The sequence below is a fragment of the Colius striatus genome, chromosome 1, assembly GCF_028858725.1.
Source record: "Colius striatus isolate bColStr4 chromosome 1, bColStr4.1.hap1, whole genome shotgun sequence".
Classification (NCBI taxonomy): domain Eukaryota; kingdom Metazoa; phylum Chordata; class Aves; order Coliiformes; family Coliidae; genus Colius; species Colius striatus.
Genome location: NC_084759.1, coordinates 35,340,145 through 35,365,788, shown reverse-complemented (window position 1 = coordinate 35,365,788; position 25,644 = coordinate 35,340,145). Strand labels below are relative to the sequence as shown.

Sequence of the window (25,644 nt, the reverse complement as noted above, 5' to 3'; positions counted from 1 at the left end):
ATAAATATGATTGATGATTTTGCCATTATTTTAAGTCCATAGATTCTGAAAGAACTTGTTCTAGTTAAGTGCATTTCAAGCCATCTCAAAATATTTATACTACATATATCAACTACAAAGTAAAACCTTAATCTGTAACTTCACCTCTCTGTATTTCAACAATACTTTTCCCACGTTGCTAAATACTACTATATTTGCCTAACTGGTATTTTGACAGCATACTACAGTTGATTGCGTCTGTGTCTGAAGCTGGGAGGAAGTATGGAGATGCAGGGGGAAAGTGACGGAGAAATAACAAGAGCTAGATTGGAAGAACAACTTGTAACCCTTAGGTTAAAGCTTTGTAGAAATCATTAAAATGTTTCTTGCCACCTTTGTGTAGCCTTGCTAGCATGCATCTTGTAATATTTTATTGCAGAGACTTATAGTACCTGACTGACTACTTAGAAAGTGGTATAGTACCAGTGGTGTTTGGAAAAGAATAGTGTGAATGTAAGTGCACCTGTGTCATAAGAAATCAGAAAACCTGGTAATAAACTGTTTGAGAAAAAGGCTGTCTGAAGTAAATTTACACTTCTCCAGTCCATTCAGATGCATTTGATATTGTGTAAGGTCATAGTCTAGCACTTGCCTTTCACAAAATCACAGAATCTTAAGGGTTGGAAAGGACCTTGAAAGATCTTGTAGTCCAACCTCACTGCCAGAGCAGGACCACCTAGAGTAGGTCACACAGGAACTTGTCCAGGTGGGTTTTGAAGGTGTTCAGAGAAGGAGATTCAACAACCCACCTGGGCAGCCTGTTCCAGTGCTCCCTCACCCTCACAGTGAAGAAATTTTTCTTTATGTTTCTTTGTAACCTCTTATGTTTGAGCTTGTACCTGTTGCCCCTTGTCCTATCACTGGACATGACTGAGAAGAGCCTGGCTTCATCCTCCTGACACCCACTCTTTACATACTTAACATGAATGAGGTCACCCCTCAGTCTCCTCCCTCAGTCTTTCATCATTAAGGGAGATGCTCCACTCCTTCATCATTTCTGGCCCTGCACTGAACTCTCTCCAGCAGCTCCCTGTCCTTCTTGAACTGAGGGACTCAGAACTGGACACAGTTTTCCAGGTGTGGTCTCACAAGGGCAGACTAGAGGGGGAGGAGAAGCTCTCTTGACCTATGCCCCCACCCCTTGTAATACACCCCATGATGCCATTGGCCTTAACCATGAGGGCACATTGCTGACTCATGGTCATCCTGCTGGCCACCAGTACTCCCGGGTCCCTGTCTCTACACTGCTCTTTAAGAGTTCATTCCCCAACCTGTTACTTGTACATGGAGTTATTCTTTCCCAGACGCAAGACTCTACACTTGCCCTTGTTGAATTTCATTAGCTTTCCTTGTGGTTAGGGTATTGGAGCCTAAACTAAGAGGTGCTTATGCCTGAAACTTAACAATGTAAGAAGGAACTTTAGGTTAATGCTAGAATCTATGGGTTTTACCTGGTTTTAGGTACATGTATGTGTGTGTATATAAATATATATGTATGTATGTATCAGCTGTTTACAAGAAAAGAAAAAAAAGGAAAAAGAAAAAAGGAAAGATGAGCAGAACAAATCCTGGATTTCACGGAAGTGTTTCCAGTAGGGAAGCATTGTCATTAATATGTTTACAAGTCACGCTTTGTAATGTGACTTTCAGCTCTACTGTCCCAGACTCAAGATAGATTAAATCACAGATGCATGGAAGTTGCTTGTATCATCAGGTGAAGAGATTAAAAGGATTTGAAATCTTTAATTAAGAAAAAGCAAAGATCATGTTGCAGCACTAAGTTGTTTTCTCACTCTTTTAGAAGAGCATTAAGGACAGAAAGGAACTGTTTAAACCAAGAGAAATAGGTATAAACTAGTCATGAATAAATTTAAACTGCAGATTGGTTCCAATCAACTAGATCAGAGAGGTTCGGGCACACTAATCTTGTGAATACATCTTTAAGAAAATTGTCAGTATTTTTAAAGTAGACTTAACAATGTGAAAAATATATGTGTTGTGGTTTCATATAGCAGTGGTCTGGTCTTTGGACCATGAGAGTTCTTATTTTACATTTATTAGATATCACTATAGTTAGTATTACTGTTGCAAAAATTTCCAGGGGATAGACTTGCCTCCCTTAATCTTCTCTCTCCTGTCTCCATATACTGTGTAAGACAGATGTTTATGGACAGCAGTAGTGTGTGACAACAAGCATAGGCTACAGACTGGTAAATTCTTGGTAGTTTAGCTGTTTCTTGTCTTGCTTCCTGGCTTCCAGGGGTCATAAGAATGAATAAGCAGTCTTGCTATGAAGGTTCGAACCTGAGAGTTTGATCTGCAAATCTGCTGCTACATTCACATTGCCATTTGGTGTACTGCCATCATCTTGGAGATCTAGAGATACAGTGCTGCTTGACTGTGTGTTTGTGTCGTCTTAGGTTCATAGAAGTAACCCATCCCAATCTCCAGGCATTACATCAGGGTACATCAGGTGCTTTCAAATACTTCTGGGACCAATGTGAGGAAATTATATTTATTATATCTCTGATATCCTTGGTCCCCTGCTGCCTGTGTAACTTTGCAGTCCGCTGCTGACTGCGGCTTCCTTATTCAGTTTCCTTAAGGATATGCCAGCTTCACCCTGTTAATCCCAGTTTGTTCTTCTCTCCCTGTGTCCTTTCAGTTTGGAGTCCCATGTACTGCTGTTTCTTCCCACAAATTAATGATCAGTCCCATGTCAGGTTGGCACTGCCCTCACTTTTTTGAAACATGAGACAACAACAGTGCTGTGAGGTGACAATGTTAGCTTAGTAAGTTTTTTTGTCCCTCATGTCAGATCACTCATTCTTGCCCTTCCACTCTCCTGTGTCTATAGCTGCAGTGTCCTGTCCTTTTATGCAGTCACTTGATGAATTAGATTGAAAGCTTAATCCAGTGTTTCCCTGCTGGAAAGATCTTGAATTGTTTTAAGTTGAGATCAGAGTTTAATAGAAGAATTAAAAATAACATCAGAACACTTAGAGTACCCTTTGAAAATCTGAGTTCAGTGAAAGGACTTACAAAAGTCTACTGTATAGTGCAATACGTGTTCTGCGATGAAATGACTTTCACATAATAACTAGTATAAATTGACTTCTTTGTGAGTACCTTGAGGTATTGTTCATCTGTAAGGATATCTAGTAAAACACTGATTTTAAGAGCTGAGTGCTGGTAAGGCTATACAACACTGCATGAATTTAGGAAGAGAAATGAAAACTATAGTTTAAAGAAAAGAGATGAGATTTTAACGGAATCATTTTTCTGTCAGAAGTATGTCTTCAGCTTCACTGTAGATGTAGATGATACTTATTAACTTCAAATCTCACAATAACAAACATTAAATTATGAAAAATGTTTACCTTATTAAGGTATTACAGTGTACCATTCTGAGAGAGACAACCCTTAATCAAAACCAAATGTTTAACTGAAAACATGTAACTTCTGTTTGTAATTTAATGTCATAGCCAATTTCATTAATTTATTTTGTGACTTATTTCAATGACAAGTGAATCTGGTGCTACTAGATGGAGGGGTCCAATTTTCTTTCTTGTTTGACCGAAGTGTTTATGTCACTGTGCAGTGAACTAGGGCACGGAAAGAGCATAACTGACAACTAGCTCTTGGCGTTCACTCTACGGATGGAAGTATACTGGTCAGTAGAAAATGTCAGAAAAATGGTGGAACAACCTCTTTCAGATGTTGTGCCATCTTCTGTTCAACTGAATGGTAATGAGTCAGTTCATTAATGCCGAAGGGAGGAGGCCTGAATCATCTACCTTGCTCCTGATTATATGATTGGCCCAGCTCTGGTGCTCATTAGATTGCTACACAGGCTGATCAATGCTACTTTGGTAGAAAACTATTTGCTGTTTTGGTTTTTTTCTTGATAATTTTTCTGTCATTTAGACTGTTGTTGAAGTTTTTTTCAGAAATGGTGGGAATATTCAGCCAACAGAAAAGCTCTGTGTGTGAGGGATTATGAGCAGTGCTCTGCTGCATCTGCATACTGTGGCGTTATAGAAACATAGAATAGTTTGGGTTGGAAGGGGCCTTTAAAGGTCCTCTAGTCCAGCTTCCCTCTGCAGTGAACAGGAACATCTTCAACTAGATCAGGTTACTCAAAACCTTGTCCAAGGGACCTTAAATATTTCCAGGGATGGTGCAGCTACCACCACCCTGGGCAGCCTGTTCCAGTGCTTCATCACTCTCATTATAAAAAATTCCTTCATTATGTCTAGTCTGAATCTTCCCTCTTTTAGTTTAAAACCATTACTCCTTGTCCTGTTGCAACAGGGCCTATTAAAATGCCTGTCCCCATCTGTCTTGTAAGCCTACTTTAAGTATTGAAACACTATTGTAAGGTTTCTCTTGAGCCTTCTCTTCTCCAGGCTAAAAAACCTAAACTCTCTTCACCTATTTCCATAAGAGAGGTGTTTTATCATTTTTGTGGTCTTCCTCTGGACTTGATCCAACAGATCCAGTCTGAGAACCTCCAGTGTTGAGGACCCCAGAACTGGTTGCAATACCACGGGTGAGGTCTCACCAGAGTGGAGCAGAGGGTCAGAATCACCTCTCTCGACCTGTTGTCTATACTTCTTCTGATGCATCCCAGGATATGGTTGACTCTCTGGGCTGCAAGTGCACATTGCTGGCTCATGTCCAGCTTTTCATCCACCAGTACCCTCAGGTCCTTCTTGTTAGGGCTGCCAGTATTGATAATGAAGTTCTCCGACCAAGGAGCAGGACCTTGCTCTTGGCCTTGTTGGACTTCATGAGATTCCTGTGGGATCACTTCTAGAGCTTGTCCAGGTCCCTCTGGATAGCATTCTGTCCCTCAGGAATGTCAGCTACGCTACTCAGATTGGTGTCATCTCCAAACTTGATGAGTGTGCGCTCTATCCTGCTATATCCTTAAAGATATTAAGCAGTACTGGTCCCAGTACAGACTCCTGAGGGTCGCTAGTCTCCATTGGGACACTGACCACTACTCTCTGGATATGGCCATCCAACCAGTTGAACAGTTCATCCATCAAACTCATATCTCTCCAATTTAGAAGGATATTGTGGAGGACTGTATCAAAGGCCTTACAAGAAGTGCAGATAGGTGACACAGAAGTGAGGCTGACAGGGTTTCCTTTTCTACCCTGTTCAGAAATGGGTACAATGTTTCTGATTTTTCAGTCACTGGACTTCACTTGACTACCATGACTTTTCAGATATCATTAGGAGTGGCTGTCCAATTATATTAGCCAGTTCCCTCAGTACTCTGGCATGCATCTTATCAGGTCCTATAGACTTGGGTATGTTCGGGTTTCTCAGATGGTACTGAACCTGGTCTTCTTGCATATTTGGGAGGGACTTTGTTCTTGAGGTACATTGGCTCAAGAGATATAGGAAGAGAGCAATTGAGTTGTTTGAAAGTTGTGGAATCAGTGATTGCTGCATGGTTTTATTATTTATATCTGAATCAGGTCTATTTTTTTCAAGTTTTAAAAGTATTCTAATTTGTCTTTCCTTTGTGTTGCACAGTGTATGTGTGAAGAACAATTAGAAGTTTTCTTTGCAATTAAATCAGTTCAGTGAATAAGATTTTTTTTTTCATTGATTTTTTTGCAAACTGGTATAGTTTTCATTTTTTTTTTTAGCAAATTTAAGTGGAGGATGGGAGAAGTTTCAAAAAAATATAGGACAATTTCAAAAACTTTACTTACTGTACATTGTTCTAGAAAGCTGAGTTTTGGAGTTCTCTTTATTTGTTTTTTGCTTTGTTCCTTTACATTCTATTCTGTGTCATTCACAGATGAAAAATTGTAAAATTCTGTATTTTAGGCATTTGAATTATTCTAGTATTTGAAATTTTTCTAGTGGAAAACTTGATTCAGATTTTGAGGGGAGTAAGCAAAAGAGGCTGTGGCAAGAGATAATCGCTCTAACAAGATAGTTTAGAAGATACAGAAGATGATTGCAGAATTTAGGGAGAAACTTTTTTCTGTTGTCTCCAGTGACAGGACTAGGGGTAATGAGCATAAGCTGGAGCACAAAAAGTTCTGCTTAAACATAAGAAAAAACTTTTGTACTTTAAGGGTGAGGGAGCCCTGGCACAGGCTGTCCAGGGAGACTGAAGTCTCTTTCTCTGGAGGTTTTCAAAACCCACCTGGATGTGTTCTTCTGCAACTTTATCGAGGTGAACGTACTTGAGCAGGGGGATTGGACTAGATGATCTCTAGAGGTCCCTCCCAACACCTACCGTTCTGTGAATCTATGAGCTACAGCTTAAAAATAAATTGTACTTTCTGTCTTTTTTATATGAGAAATTGTTTTGTGGCCATAGGAAGTGGCCTGCAAATTCTGTGTTCCCAAAGTCTTGTTTGATTGTAGGAAATGACCTCAAGGGTCTTATGGATCAGACAGTGATCAAGTAATAATTTGCAAGTAACTTTTAAGTTTGTCCAATATATCTCTTAAGTGTGAATTTGCTTTCTTCTTATGAAATTACTTGTTACAACCTGTTTTCTGTTGAATTGTTAGCAGAAATGGATACTAGTAAGGGTGTTCGAAAAATACGTCCTATATTTTATCAGGTTCTTTGTTTTTAAGAATCTACAATGCATAAGCTTAGAATTCCATTAGTAATACAGGCATTGAAAGTTATTTTAAGTGCAAGTTCTAAAGTCTGCAAAAAGAGAACTGTAGTCATCAGGTTTCAGTGTGTGTTAAAGTGTGTGCTTTTGAATTAAAAGCCTAACTTGAGTGAAAGTGATTGTTGTATGAGAAACTGAAGATGAAAAGACTTGAATTACTATATGTTTGGTCCAGACTTTCAGTCTTACAAACTCAAGCACTGTAAACATGTGTATTAAATTGAACTTAATGATTGTGATAACAGTTTTGACAATGTAGTGAACTAAGGTATAAATTGAGAAAAAAGTCTTTTATCCTTGTAAGTAAATAACGAGAAATTTTGAAAGTTTGAAAAGTTATACAGTAAGGAGATCTAAAATTAGCTTACACCCTGACCTTTGGTCCACAGACAAGTAATTTATCCAGCTTTTAGAAGCTGTTTAGTGAAGTTGAAAGAGTTTTGATGTTAAGCAAAGTAATGAATTGTTTAGTAGTAAATTAAAAAAAAGGGTAAACTAGTGTTCTTACTTGGAAAGTACAACAGAGTGTAGTTAGGCAAATTCAAATACTGCAGCATAGTAATGATATTTGACATATACTATACTACATAAAATCTTTAGACAGCAGGAGCCACATATTGGGAGTGCCTCTCATTCAGATAAGCGTATACGCTTCTATTTAAATTCTAAGGACCTTTTATTCTAATTCTTAATGCTTTGCTGAGTTAATGGTAAGATTTTAAAATTTTCATGCTAATGAGTATTGAACATGGATTGAGATTGATAAAAACACAACATAAGTGCGATTTACTGTTTCTCGTCTGTCTTCCATAGGAAAAAAAACCCTTTAACATCCTTTTTTCCTACTTCCAAATGCTGAAGCTTAGAATGATTTCTGTTTGTCCAATAGTGAAGTTGTCTTGAAATTGCTCTTTAGGGGGGAGCACTGCATTGGGGATGAATCACAGTAGAGTAAGTTTTAGAATAGGTCAATTAAGTGGACAGTAACAGATTGCTAAGACCAGCTGGTATTCACACCAGACTTCTAAGGCAACTGAAGGATGAAACAGCTGAGCTATGAACTGTGCTTTGTAAACTATTATTTGAACCTATGCCAGCATCAGAGGAAAGGAAGCAAGGTGACAAATGTGAGAATCTACGATTAGCAAAGTTGATACCCATAATCGACATATTGTAAATAAACATTAATAAAGGGTAGAATTAGTTAACAATTTAATAAATTACTCATATACTGATATAATCTCCTACAGTCTCAGTAATAATTGAAAGCAAATAGGATTTTGGCAAATACTAGGAAAGAAAAAAATAATAATAAATAAAAGTGTCACTGTAAAAGCTCAAGCTGTGCCCACATTCAGCGTACTTTGTGCCTTTTTTTTTGTCCTCTCACAAATAAAATATATAGTATAGGTGCAGCAAAACTGATCAAGATTATCAAAACAAATAAAAGAAATCTTTCTTTGTTCAATGTATAAAAAATGCTGAAGGACTTCGTAGAAGTTTAAAATTTCCTAGGTGTAAAAAGCAATTATACAAATGCATGGAAGAACAATCTGCCAAGGAGTATTACATAAAAAGATTTTGCTATGGAATTGGACAACTTCTGAAAAGCAAATATATGGAGACTTGCAAAGAAGTGTATGCTTGACTCCTGTGCATCTTATTAATCTCTGGAAGAGGTTGACCTTTGATCCAAGAGGGCATTCTTATGAAAGTTGCTGGAGGCAGCAGTGTAGTTATGGTTCTAACTGCCTTTTTAACTATGCTTTGCTCATTCTGTTGCCTTTTCTCACTTTACCTGACCCGTGCTGGCTCCTTGTCCGATACTTTTGTGTGATTCTCTATCTCCTTTCAGATATTAGACCCAAAAAAGTGGAGTTGGACAGCTATCATTCCAGTTCATAGGATAATAAGTAACATTATGGTTCTTCTTGAATGAACTGTTCTCACTTTGGGTGCAAGTCTGTCTGGATCTTGTTACTTGTTACTCTACTCTTGATAGCCTCTGTCAAGTGACAGCTCTGCCTTGTAAAACCCAAATAGCTAAGTCTTGATGGTTGGAATATATCCAAAAATGAGGAGGTCTGAAAACTGCAGAACTAGACCCTAAATACCCTTACTGCTATATATACCAGTATGTTTTGCTTTTCTTTATTCATTGAACTCCATTGTAGCAGAAAGCTCATCGCAACCTTGTCTTTTTCCCTTCCTCTCCCACGAAAATTAGTGAAGTTTTAAGTCATTTCAGGAGTTAAATCAGTCTTAGATAAAACTTTCAGTTCTAGTATGGAGCCATGCCAGTGTTCAGATTATAACTAAGAAAAGATCTTTTCTGATTTGTATATGCCATATTTTGAGAGCATAATGTCTTTAGTTTATGAATTAACTAACATTTTTTAGAATCTATTTAATCAGTGTGCTAACACTTAGGTTTTACAGTAAAATGGAGATGGTATTTCTGCTTTTAAAAAAGTAGGGACTTCAGACACTTGTCTGATTTCCCAAAAGCAGTAAACTTTAAACTTGTGCATTCGTGGTTATAAAAGAGAAGAGTGGAAGCACAAACACAAGTACATTCAGTTAATTGTACTAGTTCCTGTTACATGAATGGTTGTGTCATGGTTTAACCTCAGGCAGCAACTAAACATCATGGAGGTGCTCTCTTGCCCCCAGTCCCCTGTGGGGAAAGAAAAGTAAAACCAATAAATTGAAAGAAGGAACAGTTCTCTAACTAAAATGAAATAAAATATAATAATAACAGTAATGAAAAGAAATATATCAGAGAGAGAGAAAAAGAAAGAAAAGCCAAAGGAAAAAGAGTTCAAAAAAGCCAGAAGGTCCCTTCCAACCCTTAGGATTCTGTGATTCTGTGATGCACAGTGCAATTTGCTCACCATGTGCTGACTGATGCCTGAGCAGCAGTCTACCCCTTCTGGCCTGCTTAGCCCAATTCATATACTGGACATGATGTTCTATGGTATAGGATATTCCTTTGGCTAGTTGGGGTCAGTTGTCCTGGCCATGCTCCCTCCCAGCCTCTTGTGCACCCCTAGCCTCCTCTGTGGTAGGGCAGGGTGAGAAACAGAAAAAGCCTTGACACTGTGCAAATGCTGCTCAGCAATAACCAAAACGTTCCTGTGCTATTTTCAGCATAAACTCAAAATAGGCCTGTACCCACTATTAGGAGGAGAATTAACTCTATCCCAGCTGAAACCAAGATAACCTCTTAACTCTCTGTCTTCTTGCAGTCAAGGACCTTATATCTGTCTTAATTACATATGGATTTGTTTTTATCTTGGTTCACCTTGTTATGCCATGACTGTATCATACTTCAATGAGATGCATGTGCTGGGAACTGTAAAGATTCTAAGCTGAAGTACTTCTTCTTGTGAATGTAATCTGATGTACGTACAGAAAATTAAGGAGTGTGTTAGAACAAAAAGTGATAGGTGCTGAAACTGTCTGAAAAGATGTTCCATTTTTTTTTCCACAGATTTATAAGGAAAACTATCAATATATTACACCTCTAAATATACTTACTGCCCAACTATTACTATATATGCTTCAGTTGTTTTGTCATGTGGATTTTATAATTATGTAACTTTAATAGGATGGATATTTTGTATTAAGATATATATATGTGGGACAGTATACATCTGAAGTCAATGATTGGATGTATTTAATAGCTGGTTATAGAGGCATATTCGTCTGAATTACCTTGCCAATAAGCTGTCAGAGATAAAATGCCTGATTACTTTTGCACCTTTGCTGTTATCAGTGATGCCAGTTCTTATGTACTCTTGAGAAAGTATGGTAAAATCCACTGTTTCTAATAGGTTATCATGATGCATGAGTTTAAGTTATCATGAAGCATACGTTGGCTTGTCATGATGCATGCATAAATTATGACAATTAGACAGCATTATCAGTATAAGAACAACATTAAATGGGGACATGACTGAACACATATTGGAGAGAGGTAACAAGTGACCCTTTTTTACAAACTGCTCAGAAAGCAAATGATAAAACTTAAGAAATATTCACTGTTACAGCAACTACTTTTTCCAAAGAGATGAGTTACCTGTTAAAAGGAATTGTCAACAAAAATAGATACCTGAATAAACAGGAACTTCGAATACATTGGCACCTTTGCATAGTGTTTTCCACATTTCTTTTATAGTGAATATACAGAGGAGCAATTACCTATACTTTCTAGGAGTCTGAAATCCAGCTAGATGTAAAGTAATGGAAACATTTTAATTTTCAAAGCTGACAGGTAAAACTCTGAAACGTTATTTATATTTCTACCACAGTTAATAGATTCGTACTAATTTCTCAAATTTTACATACATGTACATATAAAATAAGATGGAGAGTGAAAGCTTTTCCATAGTATTTAAAACATTGTCTGTACCCAAAGTCTTTAGGGAATCTGCATGTGAAGATGATAACACCTGGCTTTAGGTGACCCTGTTTGAGGAGGGTTGGACCAGATGGTCTCCAGAAGTCCCTTCCAACCTCAGTAGCTCTGTGATTTGTAGCAAGTTATTCTACATTTTTGCTTTGAATAATTAAGAACCTTTGCAGTATTTGTTATTTAGCTACAACCTCTTCTGTTAAAGATCCCGTCCAGATAACTTTTTAGAGATAAAGAATGCAAGTCTTTCAGTCGAATATCTTACTACATGGCACATAAGCTATCATTTACTTCAAAGAGAGAGATGAGGTAGGTATCTGCTCTCATACTGATCCCAAGCTTGTTCTTTCATTTTTCGGTGAAGACAGACCACAAGATGAGTGTTGTCTTAGCTAAAAGAGTAGGAAAGGTGCAAGGTCTTACGTGATTTTTTGTATGCTCTGTTACTTAGTGACAAAATAACACCACTGAGTATTCTGCAGATTTCTATGTACTGTAGTTTTCAAGTTTCATCTGAACTAGGAATTCAGACTGTTTCAAACACAATATTCAGATCTGCACATTCCTTTTGAAGCTTGTGTTTCAAGGGAATTTTGTTTTTATTCAGTAGCATGATATATTTTAAAATACATATTTTCTTTAGCATGCAGATGCGCAGACGTGATTTTTCTTACACAGATTGTGGGTAGCAGATTATATCGAGACCTGTGGCAGAAATGGAAATGTGGATAGCAGTTCATGAATGTAGATTATTTCAGTGACACCTACCAAGAATGTAATTGTTTTGGAGATCTATGGAGTAGCTATGTAGGATTCAATCCACATTCTGTAGGCTTCCAACTGTGATGTTATATTTGTAAAACAGTCCTGTCACCACTCCCTTCAGGACTCTAATTTCAGTCAAGTCATTTCCACAGATGGAGTTAGTTGACTACAGTTGAATGTGTATATGGATGCATGTTTGAAGAAGGCAGTAAAAGCAATCTTTCTAATAGCTAAAACTAAAAGTCCTTTGAGATATTTGTCTGCCTGTGCACTGGCAACTGCAATTAGATTCAGAGTCACGTTAATAAGGATGTGGGATTGCAGAAATGAAAAGAACTAGGAGGGGTGGGAGATAAATCCTGTGTGTTTCAAGGTGCTTTAGCTTTTCATTTCCCAGCCTGAGACAGCAAAGCAGTTGGAGTATTGGATGAGGTAGTACTGGGATATGTATATGCCCTCCAGTGTCACAGATGTAGCATATAGACAGAACTTGAAAGACTGTACAGTTTTTCATATGTAGCATTCTTAGTTTTATAATACCTGGAATAAGACATGATGTTGAATAAGTTAGTCATTTAATACGGTGGTTCAACTTCTGGAGCTGAGAGGGTTGTCTTTACATTTTGAGATCCCCTGATCTGATTCTCCTCTTCTTAGCAAGACAATGTTTTACATCTGTTTTCCTTGATTGTAATATCCTTTCTGCAGCAGCTGCCCATTCTCACTGGGATGCTTTCTCTTATTCCAGTGTAAGCACGTGTTTCCCATTTTCTGTCTTCTGTATAATTTCCTCCCTGCTCCAGTGCCTTTGCCAAATAAAAACCTAATTGCTTGTTTCTTTGATTTTCTGTTAGTCTAGATATTTACTTCACCTATTCAGGTCTTATATTTTTTTTTGGGGGGTGGTTTTTTTAATTGTTGTTTTATGGTTTGTTTTTTGGAGTTCTCCCTTATAAGTTAATAGGCAAAGGAGGTAAAAATTTCTAGAGACAATAAGAAATATTAGAGTTTTCATTAGGAAGTGAAACATTTCCAATAGGGAAGACAAGTAATACATATCCTCTGCTTCTTATTGCTGCCAACTACATAAGGATGTGACCTGAATTCTCCTGAAGAAGTGTCACGTAAGTTTGCAGTAGTTTGTTCCAGAATTGTCTAACTGTATACATTTACTGTATGAGCTCCTAAAGTAAATATGTTTTATGGTTGTACATTTTTCCTTAGGGCTGTGATACCTTAAATATTGCTGTAACATTGTACATAGCCCAATCCTGAGTGAAAATTTGAGAGAGAATTAGTCAATTTATTTGCAGCTTTGTTTCTTGGTTAGAAAGTTGGGAGTTAAAATAGTGTTTGTGTATCTGTGTATTATCTCTGTAATAGGACTTTTAATGCACAAATATTGCTTTCTAGCACTGGAAAAGGCAAACATATTTTTATTTTTCTATTTCAACCTCTATTAATATACAGTTCAAGGCTATCGGGGCAAGTTTAAGTAAATTAATGAATACAGATAATTTCACTTTTCTTTTTTTGCAACTATTAACTAATAAACTAACATTATTTTTTCTTCCTGTAAAATGATGTTTTGAAAAGTTCCAAGGTAGCCATAAAGCATTACCATACTTTAATTGTAATTCAAATGAGTAAAGCATGAAGATAGCATAGAAGCTGTGCTACTAAGATATCTAGGTCTTCTAGTGGAATCTGCAATTCTATCTATCATTGACAGGCAACTCAAAATTATGCTTTTAGGAATAATCACTTTCAGCATGTACGCAATAAATTTGAGATATCTTTTAAGGTGTGTATTTGCAGAAGAAAACATTTTCATGACCCTGAGTTCCATAACGCCTGACATGCCTTTCTGGGTTCAGTAAGGACTCTTTTTTAGTCATCATTTCTTTTTTATCTGGTAGCTCAAATGTCATTCTGTTCCTTTTGAAAACAGAGTATTAAGTTCTCACATTCGTCTTTAAAATGGACTCCTTTTACTTTCACATGTGTAATAAGCAGACAGAAGAATGCAAATCTTTCTACAAAATCTGTGCTAAAAGAAATTCAAGGCCAACTGGTTTTTATGAGTAGGGTGGGGAGAAAGACAGAAGGATTGTGGCTTTCTAACCCGTGTGCTAGGAGCCTGGATATCAGTCCTTCTTCTAAGGATTGTTTTATGTCTTAGCTCAGTAATTTCTTTTTTTCAGAATACCAGATTCTTTTCTGCACTGTGACATCATGCTGCCTAGCAGGTGTAGAATATTAAAAGTGAATTAGGAGGTGATTCAAAATTTTGTCTCCTCCAACTCGGAAAGGACTAGAATGTAGCTCCTTCCATCCATATGAAAGGTCTTTAGTTTGGTAGTATGCTAGACAACAAAGCTCAAAGACTTCAAAAGGTCATTTAGTCTGTGTCTCAATCTTAGGCAAAATTCATTGTGCTTAGAAAAGCATTTTTTGAGAATTGCATACTCTCAAAGATATCCCTTAAAATTAATAGAAGTAATGTCAACCTCTTAATAATTCATGTTACATCTAATTTTGTCAAAGATCTTCTTGATGAGACTTTTAATCTATATCCATCTCTTTCTAAAGTCAGGAGCATATAGAATCATACAATGGTAGGAGTTGGAAGGGACCTTTAGAGTTCATCTAGTATACTTTTAATACATTATATTTTCTCATCTCAAATATTTGAATCATGTGTAAGTTCATTTGAAACAATCACACTGTAAAAGCTTGGAAACAATTTCATTTCTGAAATAGTATAGATGATTAGATAAATAGTAATAACATTGGATATATAACATTTGACTGAAGATTTGTGCTGGGGGCGATGTAGAGGGAAGAAGAAAGAAACAATGGAAGAAAACAGAAAAAAGGACAGACAGCTTGGATTTAAGGAAAGATTTGTGTGGTTTTGGTCTTTTTATTTGCAGAAAAATGGGAATGGTTCTTAATAATACATTATCAAACTTATGCTGTTGTATTAAGTGAAATTCTTATGACAATGTGTGAATTATAAGAAAAAAATCAGCTTTCATCATGCATTTGGGAGATGCTATTTGTCTGAATTATTTTCTGAAAAGAAAGAATAAGCCAAAGTTTCCAGCAATGTTCGTGTATGTTTATACAATCACTTTGTTGTATTTTATAATAAGGTGATTATATGATACATTTCAAAATATACCTCTTTGGAAGAGATAAGGAAAATAGGTGTATACTCATTTCAGTTTTAAGGTAAAGTTAAGTTTTTGTGAGCCAGTGGTCTTTGATAATTGTTATGCATATATTTTGACAAAAGTAGTCTCAAAAATACTTACATTTTCGTTTGGTTCATTACTGATTGATGTTGAGACATATTGACATACCTTCTTTAAGACTTGTTAAAATCCAATTCAGGATACTAACCTGGCCAGGCTTACTGAAGTATTTTACATTGTATTTTAAATAGAACTTTAGTGGCCTCAGACCATTCATGCAATTAACATTAGCATCTTCATTTGGTTTCTATATATTTATGAAATATAATGTTCTAGAAGGCTAACATGGGGACAAATTGCACTAAAGAGCAAAAATTTTGAGAATACAAGAAATAAATGCAAAACCTCTGATTTTTTTGACTGTATGTTCTTTATGTTCTTTTTTTCCTGTGAATTAACTGCTCTTGATAGCAAATATGTTTTCTGAATTAATTAACATTTTCTCTAAAAATTAAGAGTTTATTTGTGTTTTACTTTGGCAGTAAAAAAAGAGGAGGATGAATTTGAAGAAAAGAAATCTATTAAGAAACGAATCAAAGAATTAAAAGTTTTGGACCCAAAGATTGCACAGAATCTGTGTAAGTAGGTTCTAATGTTGTATAAATGTTCCATAAATATGTCATTCTTTATTGTGTGACTGCCTGGTAACTACTTTTTGTTTAAAGCACGTGTGAATATCTGCATCCTGGTGTTATGTCTAAGTGTGTGAGTTGATGCAAATGAAACACGTTTAAAAATACTCAGAAAACTGTTAAAGGTTATCCCTTGTTTAAGACTGAGATTATTCTCTTTTTTATGTATTGAAGTACAAGTATGCAGCCATATATCTAATGATCTATTTTTTTCAATATATTCTTAAAGGAATACTGCCTGGTGCATGCCCCTCACACCTCCCCACCCCCCTCCTCAGCAAAAAACACTATAACATCTATGAGGTTGTCTGGCCATCTCTCATGTGTTTTATAGAAAGAAGACAGTACTCAGTATTATGCAATAATATGCAAATAAAGATGATAAAGTTTTGGTGGAGAGGAGTGCTATACAGACTAGGTTTCTAAATGTCAGCAGAGATAAAAAAGAAAAAGATGGTATTATGATGAGTGACTAAGTAGTATTTATACGAGCAATTCAGTTTTTAACCATTTATATGGTTTAGATTGCTCATGATGCTTTAAGAGAAATCTCTGATAAGACCTTTGAAGAAAAAGGTAGAATTGTCACCTCAGCACAAGATAGTAAAACAGCAATGATTATCCTGCAGACTAGACTTGTAACTGGCTGCTTATGGAGGTCTTCTGTAATGCTGGATGTTACGCTTAACAGATGAATTGAGAAGGCTGGAATTGTAATTAAAACAGTAATTAGAACAGTAATTAAGAACACATTTTAAATTGTTATGTCTTATCGGTATTACTTTGCATGGGGTTTTTTAACCTGTAAATGTAGATACCCTGTTTAATTGGGGTTTTTTAAGTAGAAAAAAAGATTGTTATTGTTTTTCTTTCTTCATTATGTATTGAATCTTTGTTTTAGCTATTTTCCTTGGCTCTTTCCGAGTGCCTTATGAGGAAATCAAAATGATGATATTGGAAGTAGATGAAACGCAGCTGTCAGAATCTATGGTTCAGGTAAGGAGAATGACACTGTAAATCCCAATATTTCAAGGTAATTTGCTGGTTAAATAGAAACCTGTAGCTAAAAAGCCTCTTTACATAAACTTCTGGATAATAAATCACTGCAAGAATCTTCTATTTTAGTGTGAACTGTAGGGTTTTTTATGTTTGTCACGTTATTTTCTTTTAGTGAAAACGTATGAATTTGTATTATGTATTTTCTTTATTCATTTTGTCCACACCTAAATTGACATTTTATTTGGTGTATATAGTCAAACAGAGTAAGATATTCTGTTTCTTCCCTAGTTACTAATTTTTTCTTTAATTTGTTTCTACCCGTGTCTCATCAGCACAAATTTGTTGTTCTGGTCAAAAACTTAGGGAAAAAGGTTTGAGGTTTTCCTGAGGGTTTTTTGTGTTGGCTTTTGGTTGGGTTTTTTGCCCAGTCTTGTTAGAGTCGATACTGGAATCTTGCCTTGGGGCAACCACACTGAATGCTTTTCTTCCCTACAGTTTATTTGGGAATCTTGCTTTCGGTCAACCACAATGAATGCTTTTCTTCCCTAGAGTTTATTTGGATAAGGTTTTTCCCTATTATTTTATTCAAAGCAAAAAATAAGTATGATTCTATGTGGAGACAAAAGAAACTGGATGTTCTGTATGTTCTTCTATGCACAGTGTTAAGGATTGTTAAGTCTTAGAATTTAGTAAAATAATTCAGAATACATATACTTCATTGTACTTTTCTGTATATTTAAAAGAGAGAACATTTCCAATCCCCAACTTACTCTATGCAATAGGCTGTGCTTTTTTGATAGTGTGCCGGTAATCTTTGTGGCTCTTTTGGCTGGAATTAGCAATAGAATATATGGAAAGTCAATGTATCCAGTAACCTCTTTATATAGTTCTTGGCATCAGAATTGGGTCTGAAGTGTCATTGACAGTATTCTAGTATTTGTGTTTGATTTTTGTAGAGGAGGGAACAATCTTATTTAAGAAATGGGCAGGAGAAGTTCAAGAGCTAAACATGAGATGAGGAATAATATCTTAAAATAGGACAGTGATATTATCAGCTGTTATCCTAGAATCATAGAATGGTAGGGGTTGAAAGGGACCTTTAGAGATCATCTAGTCCAATCCCCCTGCAGAAGCAGGTTCACCTGCAGGTTCAGGTCGCATAGAAACATGTCCAGGTGGGTCTTGAAGATCTCCAAGGAAGGAGACTCCACAACCCCTCTGGACAGCCTGTGCCACTGCTCCATCACCCTCACAGTGAAATAGGTTTTTTCTTATGTTTAAGTGGAACTTTTTGTGTCCCAGCTTCATCCCACTACCCCTTGTCCTGTTATTAGCTACTATAAAAAAAAGGGATATCCCAGCCTCCTGACACTCACCCTTTAGATATTTGTAGATGTAAATAAGATCATCCCTCAATCTTCTCTTCTCTAGACTAAACAGCCCGAGTTCCCGCAGTGTTTCCTCGTATGAAAGATATTCTATACCCTTGATCATCTTGGTGGCCCTGCGCTGGCCTCTATCCAGCACTTCCCTGTCACTCTTGAGCTGAGGAGCCCAGAACTGGACACAGTACTCCAGATGAGTAAAAGTCAGTGTAGTACAATACAACTGATAATGCTCACAGTATCCTGTGTGAACAGTCATACATATATATATAACAGGACATACTGGTAGAGAATGGCAGGTCCCACATAATGATTTTTGCAGCATATAAATGATATAAGAGTGTAGATTGCTTTTTTTTTTTTAACAAAGTGATTAAACACAGGCTTAAGTCAAATAGAACTTAGGATCCAAATTGACTTTACAAATTTGGACATAATAATTTTTATCATTCTTTCATCCAACTTTCTTGTTTCTGAGTAAAATATCTCTGTGATAACTTTTCAAAAGGACCATTTGAGTTTAAACTTAGAAAAATACTTAAAACACCCATTTTCCTTTGGAAGTGGTGGAAAAATATGCCTCATTGATTTAAAAATTCTGTATCCACCATCACATGCTTAGGTTACTAAATAAATTTAACTATCCAACTATATGTCTACATTTCTACCTTTTGAAAACCTTAAAAAATACAGGCTATGGCCATGCTAAGAAAATGTAGTCCTATGTATTTCATGATTCTGAGAAGAGCAAAAGCATTCATAGATTTGCAAGCATATGGCTATTTTCATTTTTTGTATAAGAAACTTTCAATGTTGTGGTACTTCTCTTTTATATAAATTTCTTACCTTAATCAGTTTTTTTTCTCTAGCTTTAAATACTGTGCAGTGTATCCTAACGTTACAATTTCTGAAGTTCAAAATTTGTCCTTAGTCCTACTCTTATTATGCTTAAGAAGTAAAATATATCCCTTGCCTGCCTTCTCTGTCTTTCCAGCTTTCTCCAGTTAGAAATTAAATCTAGTTCTGAAAGATGTTAAAAACTCCAAAAGTCACGTTGTAATCCAAATGGTTGTTGACTAATTACTGGAATATTTCTTGTGACTTAGTGAAAATTCTTTCTCCTGCTTATTCTGTGTTTGATATTCAAAATGTGTTTCATCATGAGCAGTTCGAAAGCTATATCTGAACACTAAAAAGCTGCTTTGATATCAGCTGCTCCTTTTTCTTTCATGCTGCTCAATATTGAAAACATTCATACAACGCTTGACTGGTTCTCTTGGAAATTTTGTGGTCAGATTTTCTACATCCAAACATTATTTTAGCATCAAACAATAACATTTTAATCTCAATGAAGATTAAAGACGTGTAATATATTTAGAGCTGGTTACATGGCTGTTGTGTATCAAGCCAGGAAACAAGTGGGTTATGAATCGTTAATTTAAAATATATCTTTTTACACTCTGTACCCTTTTTTGCTCAATGTTGCTGATTTAGTACTGGACATCTTCATCTATAATTAATAAATGTAGCCTTTTTTATAAAAATCCTTTGCAAATGTAATAATGAAAAGGATATGTATGACTACTACCATAAATTCTTCATGATGAAAGTCAATCTGATCATGTCCAAATCACGCTTCATAAAATTTAAGTTTACATTATTATTTTAAGCATCATCATTCATGCATTTTTAATAATTCTCTTTGTTCTGATCAAAATCTTTATTTGAGCATAGACACTGTTGAAGCAACATACTCTTTAACTGTCATTTACTGTTCCTTTGGTTAATTTAGACCTTTGCTCATAAATATAACTTTTATTCTTTGCCGACTTTACTTTCTTGATAAACTACTTGATCTTTACTTTGCATATGACAACATATTTGCCATGTTTTAAGCCCAGCTGGCAATAAAGCACCATGTGGCCACTTGCTCACTGCCTCAGTGAGATGGGGAGGATAAAGTAAAATAGAAGGCTTGTGGACAGAGAGACCTGGGAGTCCTGATTGATAATAAGCTAAACATGAGCCAGCAGTGTGCCCTCATGGCCAAGAAGGCCAATGGCATCCTGGGATGCATCAAGAAGAGTGTGGCCAGCAGGTCAAGGGAGGTTCTTCTACCCCTCTCCTCTGCCCTGGTGAGGCCTCGTCTGGAGTCCTGTGTCCATTTCTGGGCTCCTCAGCTCAAGAGAGACAGAGAACATCTGGAGAGAGTCCAGCGCAGGGCCACTAAGATGATGAGGGGACTGGAACATCTTTCATACGAGGAAAGACTGCGGGAACTGGGGCTGTTTAATCTAGAGAAGAGGAGATTGAGGGGAGATCTTATTAACATTTATAAATGTCTAAAGGGTGGGTGTCAGGAGATAGGGACATCCCTCTTTTCTATAGTAGTTAGTAACAGGACGAGGGGTAGTGGGATGAAGCTGGGACACAAAAAGTTCCACTTAAACATAAGAAAAAACTATTTCACTGTGAGGGTGATGGAGCAGTGGCACAGGCTGCCCAGAGGGGTTGTGGAGTCTCTTAAATTGGCCTAAACCAGAAGCAGGTTTGACTTGGAACTGAGGAAGCTTCTTGCAGCTTCTCACAGGAGCCAGCCCTGTAGCCCCTCCTCCACTACCAAAATGACACAGAATTATTTGGAGGCTTGTGGCCAGTGGAGTTCCACAAGGATTGGTTCTGTGGCTACTCTTATTCGACATCTTCATCAACTACCTGGATGAGGGGACAGAGTGTACCCTCAGCAAGCTGGCTGATGACACCAAACTGAGAGGACTGACTGATTCCCCAGAAGGCTGTGTTGCCATTCAGCAGGATCCCGACTGACTGGAGACTTGGGTAGAGAGGAACCTCATGAGGTTGAACAAGGACAAGTGCAGAGTCCTGCATCTGGGAAGGAACAACCCCCTGCACCAGTACAGGCTGGGGATTGACCTGCTAGAGAACAGCTCTGCAGAGAGCTGATGAGGCCTCATCTGGAGTCCTGTGTCCAGTTCTGGGCTCCCCAGCTCAAGAGGGACAGAGAACTTCTGGAGAGATTCTAGCACAGGGCCACTAAGATAATCACTAGACAGGAGCATCTTCCTTATGAGGAAAGGCTGCAGGAACTGGGGCTTTTTAGTCTAGAGAAGAGGAGATTGAGGGAGGGATCTCACTAACACAAGTATTTGAAAGTTATATGTCAAGAGAATGAGTCAGCACACTTTTCTGTTACCTCAAATGAGAGGACTATGGGTGAGGGACAAAAGCTGGAGCACAAATAGTTCCACTTAAGCAAAAACTTCTTTCCTGTAAGGGTGAGGGAGCAGAGGCACAGGCTGCCCAGGGAGATTGTGGAGTGTTCTCTGGAAATTTTGAAAACCCTCCTGGACACATTCCTATGCGACCTGATCTAGGTGAACCTACTTGAGCAAGAGGGTTGGATTAGATGATCTCTAGAGGTCTCTCCCAAACCCTACCATTCTGTGATTCTGTGAAAAGCCTTGCCACACAAATCCAGTACAATACTATAAAACAAATTTTTTATTGCAGTCCTTAGAACCAAAGTAGCATTTCAATTCTTACAATAGATATTACAATAGATATTTGTTTACGTTAAAACAGAACATAATTTTTTTTCTAGTGGGTAAAAAAAAATCACTATGTGCTCAACTACCGTAAAAACTGAGAAACTCTCTACTTCCAGAACCTCAGAACAGACACTTTTATAATGATTCATTATAACTAGAATGAGATTCAGATTCCAAAATGTGTCTGTGTATAAATATAGATGTCTAAGTGTTCAGGAATCTCCAGAATGCTGAGGATTCTTTAGATGATACGATGAAGGTAACACATCTAGATTCCCTTACCAATATTCACAAGACATTCACTTGTGTAAGTTTCCAAGCTCCCTACGTGGACTGAAGCTGAGTCCCACCTCTGAATTCCCACTTCTGGCAAGTTTTCAGGCTAAACAGTGTGTAATGAGTTTAATCTTTTGGTTTGAGATACTAGAAAATAAATTACAATTTTCAAAATATGTTTTATTGAGCATTAATAATTATTGTCGTGGTTTTGATGGGTAAGTTACACTTTAAATTTTTGTTCTGTTTGCTTTTTAGACACTATGCAAGCAGAACACTATTATTTCTTCAAACATGGTGTTTATAAAAAGACTACAGAAATATTTGTAGAATCAGCAAAAGATACTGGCTAGCAGTATTGAATCACTTGCTTTTTACACTCTTAGTTGCATTAATTTGTGTTACTTATTTAAGTTTTACTGTCTTCAGGGAGGAGTGTTGTCTATGGAGTGTATACTAATGTTACATATCTAACACCATTCGCATACAATAATACAAAGAACATACAATCTGGGATTTTTATGTATATCTTATTTTTCTTGATAGAATTTAATAAAACATCTTCCTGAACAAGATCAATTGAATGCATTGTCCAAGTTCAAGAGCGAATACAATAATTTGTCTGAGCCAGAGCAGTTTGGAGTTGTGGTGAGTTCTTTTTTATTATCACTTTTTTTTTTTCTCCTCTGAAATATGGTTTTAATATATGTGGTGATTTAACCTTGGCTGCATGCCAAGACTCCACCGAAGCCACCCTATTGCTCCCCTTCAACTGGATAGGGGAGAGAAAATATAGTGAAAGACTCACAGGTTGAGATAAGTATTGGAAGATCACTCAGCAAGTTCTATCACAGGCAAAACAGACTCAACTGGGAGACAATTAATTTGATTTATTAACAGTTATGAATGGAGTAATGAGAAATAAAAAATATACCTTAAAGTACCTTCCCTTTACTCCTCCCTTTTTCCTATGTCTCTATCTCTTCCTTCTCCAGCACCACAGGGGAATGGGAGTTATGGTAAGTCCATTGCAGATTGTCTCTGCCACTCCTTCCTCCTCAGCAGGGGAAGATGCTTCATGCTCTCCCTTTTCTCCAGCATGGGGTTCCTCCCACATTCCTTCATGAACTTCTCCAGCATGAGTCCTTCCCATGAGCTAGAGTTCTTTACAAACTGCTCCAACATGGGTGCCTTTCACAGAGAAAGCAGTCTTTGAAGAACAGACTACTCCAGCTTAGGTCCCCCACGAGGTCACAAGAGTGGGCTTCTTTCTGTCCACGGGTTCACAGATCCTGCCAGGAGCTTGCTCTAGCACAGACTTCCCACTGGATCACAGCCTCCTTTGGGCATCCACGAGCTACGGCATGGGGTCTTTTATGGGCTGCAGATGAATCTCTGCTCTCCCAAGGCCTCCCTGGCTGCAGAAGCAGGGCTTGCCTCACCATGGGCTGCACTACAGGCTGCAGGGGAATCTACTCTAGCACTTCAAGCAGGCCCTCCCCCTCCTTCTTCACTGACCTTGGTGTATGCAGAGTTGTTTTCACATTCTCACTCCCCGATTCTGCTACAGTTTTAAGACCTCAGCAATAACTTTTTTTCCCTCTCTCAAATATGTTAATGATAGAGGCATTACCGTTATTGCTGATGGACTCAGCCTTGGCCAACAGTGGGTCTGTCTCGGAGCTGGCTAGCACTGGCTCTTTCAGATATGAAAGCCCCCCCCACTATCAAAACCTTGTCATGCAAACCCACCGCAATATAACAGAAACAGTACCAGCTGCTTCTTCCAGAATGTAAAGAGGTTCCAGAATGGGAGAACAGTACATGTGCTGCCTCTTAGTAGGAATTCTGGTGGACGATCCATATGGAAGGCCTGATTGTCAAAATATTATTGTTGGAATGATTTGGGATTCTTTTTCTTTAAAAGAGTAGTTTATTTTAGAAAAGAAAACCCAAACCAAATCAGTGGTATTTTTCAGTGGCAAAGTTTCAATGGGAGATACAGAGACTTTTTTGAATTTTCATCCATAAATTTTAACTTTTTCAGTAAAGCTTTTTGCCTTGATATTTTTCATTCTATTCTCAGTGTAAATGGGAAGAAAATAATTTTAACCTATTCTGCATTGTAGGCTCTGTCAAGAGTACTTATAGTCACTTTTTGCTTTCCCAGCAGGAAGATACATTTATAATGTCTTTATTTGATTGAATTATCATCACTTATATCAAAAGGCCATTGAATAGGTCTCTGAGGTCCTTTAAAAGAAGTATCCTTGCGCAAGAAAATAATCAGGTCAAAAAACATCTTGTTGTTTCGTGAGATGTGAAACTAATGCTTTCAGCAGCTCTGTTTCTTGCAATGAACAAAAAGGGTCGAAATTCAGAGAAATTACTTGTCTTATCACTTATCTTGTTATATTTTTTTGTTTATTCAATTTAGAAAATAAAAGTAGTTTCACATATATGTTTCACAATGGTAAATTTCAGGCTTGTTTTCAGCCTCGTTTTACAGAGCTTTAGAAAGAGAGAAAGAGATTAGGAGTTAAATCTACTGTGAACAACATGAATCAGCTTTTGGTTATGAGAATTGGGAGGGAGCTGTAGTAATGATTATCATGTTTGAATCAGTTCTCCAGATAGAAATTTTTGTTTACTTGTGTAATTTCACAATTGAGAGTTCCTGTGTTGTAGTTATCGATGCGCAGTTCAGATGCACCAGTATATACATGTCTCTTAAAAAATCAAAAGGTAAAACAATAAACCCACCAAACCCGTGAAGAATCACTTTAATAGTATTTAAAAATAATTTGCATGATACATTCTGACATATTACATTCTCTTTAGATTTTACATGCATCTAGGCTTTGAATTTTTTTGTTTTCTCAGTTGCTTATTATTTCTCTTTCTTGAACATGGACTAATACTGCAACTGATGTACAATAGATGCTAACTGGGCATCCTTGGACTCTATAGCCTGATCGATGTTATGGGAGACTTCTTATCTGATGTAAGAGTTAGCTCCTTCCTCTCACTTTCATTTTCCCTCCACAAATTTCTTCAAATCTTGTAGGGTGAAACAACTATGTTAGATTCTCCAAACACTTTTTTTGTTCCTGAAATAAGTCTTCATCTTAAATACCTTTAAAGATTCTGATGAAATTAGAAATCAGATATAACTAGATTTAGTCTGGAGTCTCATATGTTCAACATTTAACTAATAGAGTATAAAACATATACTTCCTAAGAATATTTTTCTTCATAGGCCCATAATTAGTAGATGAGATGAATGGTGCTCTAAGAATGAAATTTCCTTATATAAGTGAATGAAAACTCTTGTTAGAGTTCCTGATTGATTTGACCTGGAAGTTGAATATGTTTGGAGTTGATAAGTGACAAATGGAGGGGGCAGCAGGGGAGGAAACCCGATTAGAGAGAGTGAGTAGGGTAAAGAAAACAAAGCCATGACTTGCATTTTTAGTTTGCCATAGTCTTTTAACAGAAATCTACTTGAGCCTGACATTTAGATTACACTGTGATAAGCAACACAAGAGAAGTGAGGAAAGACAGTAGTGGAGTATATTACAAAGACTTTGTGAATCTCGATTTTCTGTCTCTTTTTTGGTATCACAGATGACAAGTCTTT

At 37.0% G+C, this 25,644-nt stretch overlaps 1 protein-coding gene across 1 annotated transcript in view; it reads left to right on the top strand.

The window, feature by feature from the left end:
- The window catches only part of DIAPH3 (diaphanous related formin 3), a 229,055-nt gene that overhangs the window by 85,248 nt on the left and 118,163 nt on the right, over window positions 1–25,644 (top strand). The window contains exons 18-20 of the mRNA XM_062020493.1: window positions 15,626–15,721; window positions 16,677–16,771; window positions 22,551–22,652. Of these exons, the coding sequence (XP_061876477.1) occupies window positions 15,626–15,721; window positions 16,677–16,771; window positions 22,551–22,652 (293 nt within the window). The remainder of the gene's footprint in view (window positions 1–15,625; window positions 15,722–16,676; window positions 16,772–22,550; window positions 22,653–25,644) is intronic.